The sequence below is a fragment of the Crotalus tigris genome, unplaced genomic scaffold, assembly GCF_016545835.1.
Source record: "Crotalus tigris isolate CLP2741 ecotype Arizona unplaced genomic scaffold, ASM1654583v1 scf7180000017733.2605024, whole genome shotgun sequence".
NCBI lineage: Eukaryota > Metazoa > Chordata > Lepidosauria > Squamata > Viperidae > Crotalus > Crotalus tigris.
The window spans coordinates 986,693-994,744 of NW_024096600.1; the positions used below are offsets into that span (position 1 = coordinate 986,693).

The 8,052-nt window shown below is 48.9% G+C and overlaps 1 protein-coding gene across 1 annotated transcript; it reads left to right on the forward strand.

Moving 5' to 3' along the window:
- The first annotated feature begins 313 nt into the window (after nt 1-313).
- HOXD13 (homeobox D13) lies at nt 314-3,736 on the forward strand. Its single transcript, XM_039339298.1, has 2 exons — nt 314-1,138; nt 2,587-3,736. Exons 1-2 carry the CDS (start codon nt 433-435, stop codon nt 2,835-2,837), a joined length of 957 nt encoding a protein of 318 aa, XP_039195232.1. The 5' UTR covers nt 314-432; the 3' UTR covers nt 2,838-3,736.
- Nucleotides 3,737-8,052: the final 4,316 nt, after the last annotated feature.

An 8,052-nucleotide genomic window follows, 5' to 3' on the forward strand; every position in this document is an offset into this window, starting at 1 on the left:
TTGCCTTGCCTCGCCTCGAGAGAACTCAAGCGAAGTCCCAAACCAAGTTGGGAGAGGGAGGGGAGCGGAGACCTGGGATCGCCGGCTCAGCTCCCCCCTCCTTCGCCCCGCAGAGAGGGACACGTGCGCCGCCTGACCAATGAGGCCCCGGACGAGCTCCTTGGACGGCCGGGTGCGACGCTCCCCCCCTCCCAGCGTGGCCTTGGTTTTTATAAACCATCCCGGGCGCTCGGAGAGGGAGGCCGCCGCTCTGCCGCTCCGTCGCTCCGCGTCCCGTCCCACCCGCCCGCCATGAGCGCCCGCAGGCCTTCCCCGGAGGGCCAAGCCGGGGAGGAAGAGGACCGGCAGCGGCAGCGGCAGCGGCGACGGAGGCAGCTGGAGCGGGGCTGCTTCGCGCGGGAAGCCTGAGCCGAGCGGCTGGCGCTCGGGGAGATGGAAGCGCTGCGCGGAGAGCCCGGGGCGGGCGGCGGGGGCTGCTCGCAGAGCCGAAGCTTTCTCTCCCCTCCCGTCTTCGGGTCGTCGCCGCCGCCGGCTTCGACGCGGCCGGGTTTCCTCTACGAGCGCTCCGGCCCGGGGACCGCGGCGCGCTCCGCATCTTCCTCCTCCGAGGCGGCGTCCTCGTCGAAGGACTGCGCCGCCGGACCTCCGATTGCGGCACCGTCCTCGGCCACGACGGCCGCTGCCGCCGCCGCCGCCCTGGGCTACCCTCCGGGCTACCCGCCCTTCGGCCACGGCTACTACAGCTGCCGCATGGCGCACGGCGTGGGGCTCCAGCAGAACGCGGCCCTGAAGGCGGCCCCGCACGGCGCCTTCCCGGCGGAGAAGTACATGGACGTGGCCGGCTTGGGGGGCGGCCCCGCGACCTCGGGCGGCGGCGACGCTTCCTCGCGGGCCAAGGAGGTCTCCTTCTACCAGAGCTACGCGGCCGCCGCCGGCCCTTACCAGCACGTGCCCCCCGGCTACCTGGACGTGGTCTCTAGTTTCGGACCGGCGGCACCTCCGGGGGAACCCAGGCACGAGACCTACATCTCCATGGAGGGCTACCAGTCTTGGACTTTGGCCAACGGCTGGAACGGACAGGTGTACTGCCCCAAGGACCAGGCCCCGAGCTCCCACTTCTGGAAGTCTTCCTTCCCAGGTAGGCGCGCCCCGGCAGCCGGGCAGAAGCCTTGGGGTTCCCGGGAAAAGTCGAGGCAGGGCCGCGGTTTGAGGAGCCCTTGACCTTTGCTGGGCCTTCCTTTGTCTGGTGGCCTCCTGATCCTAGGGACGACCAAGCCTATTAATGTCCAGGGATGATGGGAATGGTAGTCTGAGCTCTGAAGGGCTCCGGAGGAGAGAAGGCTGTCTTGCACGTTTGGGAGAGAAGGAAGGAAGGAAGGGATGGATGGAAGGAAAGGATGGATGGATGGATGGATGGATGGAAGGAAGGAAGGAAGGAAGGAAGGAAGGAAGGAAGGAAGGAAGGAAGGAAGGAAGGAAGGAAGGAAGGAAGGTTGGTTGGTTCACACATCAGCCAGCTTCGGATTGTGTTGCTTTCACTATTCGCCTCTCCTGAAGGACTTCAAAACTAGGTGCTAAAGTGTTCTCCATTGCGCTTAGGGCAGAAGGCCCAAGAAGCAATGGCTGCCTGCCCAAAATCTGCAAAGACTCTCTCTGCTCTCTCGAGCTGGTGGAAATGTTCATCCAGGCCTAAAACAGATGCCAGCCTGGTCCCCTATAGTCCTTGGTTCGTTTCCCCCCTAACGATTGTGGTGTTAGAGTGTTCCTAAATTACAGCGAAATAAAATAATCGCAGGAGGGGATAAATAACTAAGAAGGAACTGAATGCTTCTCCCCCAGAGCCAGACCCACTCTAGTTCGGGTAGTTATTTAAACTTAGGTCTGGAACAGGACTAGAGCACTGTGGCCTGATCCTGCACTGGTGTTCACTGAAGTTACCCTAAGCTTCTATGGAGATTCTGTGTCTTCCAGGTTGTCCCAAAAGTGTTTTTTTTTTTTCCAAAAGGCACCTTGACTTTGTTTTTCCTTGACATTTCGCTTCTCATCCAAGAAGCCTAAAGAACTGTAGAAACTTCGTGGATGAGAAACGAAAAATCTTCAAGAAGAGGGGGGGGGGAGTCCAGTTGTCTTTTGAAAAAAAAAAAACACTTTTAGGTTACCCTAAGCTTATTCTCCTGGATTTATTCTTGGGGTGGAGAGGGAGAGGGGGCGAGGATGCTCCCAGTCTCTGCAGCTATTCTTTCCCAATCAAAACAGGTGTGAAAGTATGGAGGGGGGGGGGAGAGAGAAAGATCAGCCATTCTTAATAAAACTGGGTCGACAGCCTTCAGGAACCTGCAGTTTTATTCCTGGGGGCTGCACAGAAATTATCCCAGAACATGCTGTAACATATGCCAGGCAGCTATTCCTTGCTGGCACGCTTGCCGCTTGCCTGGAACATCTGCCCGGAGACCTCCAAGGGGGAAGGAGAGGAGAGGGCCAAAGCGCTGGAACTAATTCCCTTTGTGGCACTCTGGGTTCTCGGCTACCACAGGGGAAAACGTCCCCTTTCCTGGTTGCTCACTTGTTGCCCTTCTTCTCCGACAGGGGAAGTTGCACTAAACCAGCCAGACCTGTGCGTGTACCGGCGTGGGCGGAAGAAGCGGGTGCCTTACACGAAGCTGCAGCTGAAGGAGCTGGAGAGCGAATACGCCCTGAATAAATTCATTAACAAGGACAAGCGGAGGCGGATTTCAGCAGCCACCAACCTCTCTGAAAGGCAGGTCACCATCTGGTTCCAGAACCGCCGAGTCAAAGACAAGAAAATCGTCTCCAAACTGAAGGACACCGTTACTTGATCTGAGGCTACAGGGAAGTTTGGGAGCGAGCGTAAACGACTCTTGGAAAGACTTGAAATATATTTAATATCTCCTTGTGCTAAGGGGCAGATTTTGGGGAAGCGCTTTTGATAACCTCTTTGCAATTTCTGGATTTAATGGAACGCTGCAAGTTTTTAATGCTCTGGTTTAATTCCTTAGTTTTTCTCCATCGCTATACTTTTTTTAGGCTTTTTTTTTCTTTTGTTTTTCTTGTCTCCCTCAAAAACACACACACACACACACACACACACACACACACACCTCATCCCAAAGGGCAGTGTAGGTAGAGAGTCTTAAGTCGCACGCTTTTCAGTGGCTATCAGGCTAAGAACATTCAGGTGATAAAGTGTGTTTGTAGGATTGTGTGAGAGAGGTGTGTGAGCACACAAACATATGTACTTAGATGGCTGTGCCTGTATTCTTTCCTCTGGTCCACCCTCCCAATTTAATAATGATCAGGATAGAACAACTGTGGTCCTGTTTCTCTGACTGAGATGCCATGGCTTAAATCAGTGGAGCCCCTTACCCCCATTTGCGACCAATCTCATGTCTGTAATGGAGCCTACGTCAATGGGATCTTGGCCCTGACAACAACCTTCTCCAGCCCTGGTCCCACTGAGATTCATTCTAAACCAGTGGCATGGAATATCAAAGGTTTAAAGCCAATTGTGCCTATATGTTTAGCTATATAAAGATGTGTATAAATCAATGTGTATTTTAATATAAATATTGTATGCCCTGTTATCTTCATCACAATCACAGTTGCCTTCATTCACCCTTCTGGGCACTGGAAAAAAAATTGTCCAAAAGGTTGAACGCCACTGATAGCTTTTGTTACTAAGTGAAACGGGTGTTAGCGAAAGAAGCAATAAATGCTAAACAGCTACAAGAAGAGACTTGATTAAGTGGTCCTAAGAGCTGGTGTTTTATTTCGCTTGCATATCTTCTCTGAGGGTGCTCTTTATTGCATTAGGAGATGGTGACAGCTTGTTCCAGATGGAAAGGGAAGTCCTTAGCTCCAGATTCAAGACATCCGAACAAGGAGCTGCCCTTCTTCAAAGGAGAGCATCTTGCCCAGCAATTGCATGCACACAACCTATAATAATAATAATAATAATAATAATAATAACAATAATAATAATAATAATAATGGACGTGGCAGTGCCTGGAGACAGCAGAATAGATGAGAAAGAACTAGAGAAGATAACAAAATACAAAGACCTACAAATAGAAATAAAAGACTGTGGCAAAAGCAAGCAAGGGTAGTACCAATAGTAATAGCCTCCTTGGGTGAAATCCCAAAACAACCGGAGCACCACTTGAACACCATTGGCATTGACAAATTCGCTATTAGTCAATTGCAAAAGGCGACCTTACTAGGAACTGCTTCCATCGGACTCGATAGGTAGACAAAATGCCAAATCCAGTCTGAACATCTGGCTGACTGTGCGATGATCCATAATAATAAAAAGTTGGGACGGACCTTGGAGGTCATCGAGTCCAACCTGCTGCTCAGGCAGGAAACCCTACACCATTTCAGACAGATGGCTGTCCAGACTCTTCTTAAAAACTTCCAGTGTTGGAGCATTCACCGCTTCTGGAGGCAGGTTGCTCCATTGCTTAATTGTTCTAACTGTCAGGAAGTTTCTCCTTAGTTCCAGGTTGCTTCTCTCCTTGATTAGTTTCCATCCTTTGCTTCTTGTCCTGCCCTCAGGCGCTTTGGAGAATGGCTTGACTCCCTCTTCTTTGTGGCAGCCCCTGAGATATTGGAACACTGCTATCATGTCCCCCCTCGTCCTTCTCTTCATTAAACTAAACTAGACGTACCCAATTCCAGCAACCATTCCTCATGTTTTAGCCTCCAGTTCCCTAACCATCTTTGTTGCTCTTCTCTGTACTCTTCTCTGTACTTAACTAACTAAACTCAGCTTGAAGCTTCTTAAGTCCTTAATTGGAGGGGCATAGCATACTCTCTGGCCTGGCAGTGGCGGTCCATTTTCCTGGAAGGAATGGAAAAGCCTGAGAGTCCTCGTTCTATGTTGTTGTTTATTTATTTATTAAATTTATATGCCACCGATCTCATTAGCCAAGTTCAGAGGAGGGCATTGACCTATTGACAGATGCCTAGTGAAAATCTTGTTGCTGCTATGCCAATGAGCTAGCAAGGCTCAGGACCTGATGCCCTCAAGATGAACTCACTGTCCTGACCCTGCTAGGGAAGAAAACACTCAGGGCAGACAAAACCTGGCCCTCTGGGCTCCAGCCGGTCCTCACCTACCAGAACAGAGGCACAAGTGAACTCTGGATGCAGCAAGTATGGACTCTACTACTGAAATATACGCTTAAAAAATAGGGCTTTGTCCTAATCACTCTTTTCATGCAAATATTGCTGTGCTTTTTCAAACAAGGAAACTGATTTAATTGCTGGTTTCCTTCCTTTTCTTTTCACCGCTCTGGCAACATAGTAACTTCTTAACAAGTTTTCCCTTAGACTTAAAGTTTGGGGGAGTGGAGGGGGGAAGCAACATACAAAGTTAGGGTGGTAACTAAAAACTATTTTCCACCGGTTCAAAGAAGGTGCTAGGGCTCTAGAGCTTTCACACATTTTACTCAGAGTAAAAATAAAGTGTATTCAGTGGAGTCCCACTTCTGCTTCCGAGAAGACAGGCGCATCTTTTAGTATTAGTCACTCTGAACAAGATGGGCGGTATATAAATTTAACAATAAATACATCAAAACTACTGTCCCTCTCAGTCCAACCCTCTTCACAGGAGGCATCGTGTGTAAACTGGGAGGAGGAAAGAGTATTGGGTATTAGAATTAGTCACCCTGAGTTATCTATAAAAATAATAAAAACAGGATAAAGAGAAATAAAAATGATCTCTGCCCGGACGCTCAAAACTCATACATGGATAAAGCTGGGAGGTGGCAATTCCTCCAACTCTTTAAAGCCAATTGAAAGAAATGAGCGCTAAAGAGATTCTGTTTTCAACTTTCCTTTAAATAAACATTAAACTGACTCCAGCCATGGATTTCAACTCCTTGTTCCTAGCTTGGTGGGCTCACAATGACGATTCCAGCATATTCTAGGAGTCTCTCCTAGTTTGGGAGTGTGAGAATCTGGCCAATATTCTCTCCTTTGGTCTTCCCAACCGTCCTCTTTAGAAAGTAGATGAACGATCTGTCCTAATGGATCCTGGATTTGCTGTTCATCCTTTCTTCAACTCTGCTTCTTCCCTAGATTGAAATGTTTCTCCTTCAGTGTAAAAATACACACATTAAAAGGTTAGGTTCCCGAAAAGCCTCCAGGGGCCATAGGAAAGCCTGAAGAATAAAAACAAGAACCGCGATGGTAGCTGTACAAATAAGCACAAAGAGAACTGAATTTAACACATTGATTAAAAACATAACAGAGGAGGAAAGAACAAATAAAGGATGATTATAATATAGCGCGTTTTATTATCCCTCTTGTTATATTCCTATTAACGCATATAATAAATATTACGATCGCAGAAAATAAAATAATGTATTTCAGGGATTCAGCTGAGTTTCATTAGGAGCTTTCTTTCAAGGCTTATTTTGGTTGGATCAACTCCATACCAGCGGTAAGAATTAATGTCTGGATAAATATTGGGGAAAGTAAGAAGCAGCACAATTATGGTTTTGTTTCTCCACGCTAGCTACCCTTCTCAGCCTTCTGAAATATATTATGATCTTTTTTACACAGTCCAAAGCTATGGCTTTTGACAACAGCTTTCTAATTTGTCTTCTAAACACAGAATAATATATATATATATCCTTCCCTCCCTCCCTCCATCCTTCTCTTTTTCTCTTCCTCCCTCCTTCTCTCTCTCTCTCTCTCTCTCTCTCCCCCCCCCCCCCCGTCTCTCCTCAACGCTTTGGTTAACTCTGACCACAGCTATGTAGAACGAAGCTCCCCCGACTCTTACTTTCATTTTGCGGAATACTCCCCTGATCTCTCTTTTTTTTTTTTTTACTCCTGCAGAGAAGGGAGGGGCGCACTTGGCCCAAAGATTCACTGAAACTGTGAACATAACATATTTCTCAGTTCACTGAGAAATAACAGAAGTTATTTAAGATACTGTACTTGCAAAGGTTCCCAAGAGACGAGGAGGAGGAGGAGGAGGAGGAGGAGGAGGAGGAGGAGAAGGAGAAGAAGAAGAAGAAGAAGAAGAAGAAGAAGAAGAAGAAGAAGAAGAAGAAGAAGAAGAAGAAGAAGAAGAAGAAGAAGAATAAGAAGAAGAAGAAGAAGAAGAAGAAGAAGAAGAAGAAGAAGAAGAAGAAGACGAAGAAGAAGAAGAAGAAGAAGAAGAAGAAGAAGAAGAAGAAGAAGAAGAAGAAGAAGAAGAAGAAGAAGAAGAAGAAGAAGAAGAAGAAGAAGAAGAAGAAGAAGAAGAAGAAGAAGAAGAAGAAGAAGAAGAAGAACGATTCCGTGGTCGAAAGGGACTTTGAACCGGCAGCGCGTCAAACCGCAGCCCAACGTCTCCCGCAGCCGCCCTTCTCTTTCCGGAGAAAAGGAACGAAAGCGGGAAGAGCCAAAGGAGCAAGGCGGCTGCTCAGCTCTTCTCCGGCCTGGACTGAAGCTGAAGCTGCGGAAAGAAAGGGAAGGCCGCTCCACCAGTTGCCTTGGCTGCCTTAACCCCCCCCCCACGATATCCCCCCCCCACGACTATTCCTGGCATAAAATGCAACGGGGGCGCCAGCCGGAAGAGCAAATGGAAGAGCTACGGGAACATCCCCACCCCCTCCCCCCGCGCCAATTCTCTCCATCTTTCCTTCCATTGTTCGATTCTTAAAACCACAGTTGTTAGGGTTTGAAATCCGGTCGAGGTCGAATTTATCTCGAGAAGTCCCGAGTTTTGTGTGCAACACCTCACGGCCCTCTTTTCCCCCCCTCCCCCCAAGCTAAAAATAGCCACCCGGTTGCGAAGCCGCGCATTTCCTGTAATTACTGCTTGTGGGCAATTCCCCGAGATGCAGTAAAACAAAGGCGACGTCGCGGTTTGGTTTGAGGACTGGGTTCTGCGGGAGCAATGAATGGAACCATAGTGCCATCTGCTGGGCAAAGTGTGGTATAGCTCCCTACTTGGAAACTCCTTTCCAGAAACGGACCCTTAACGAAGGATTCTGTCCTAATTGAAAGAATCGGCCAAGCCAGTGAAAGGGAGCGTGA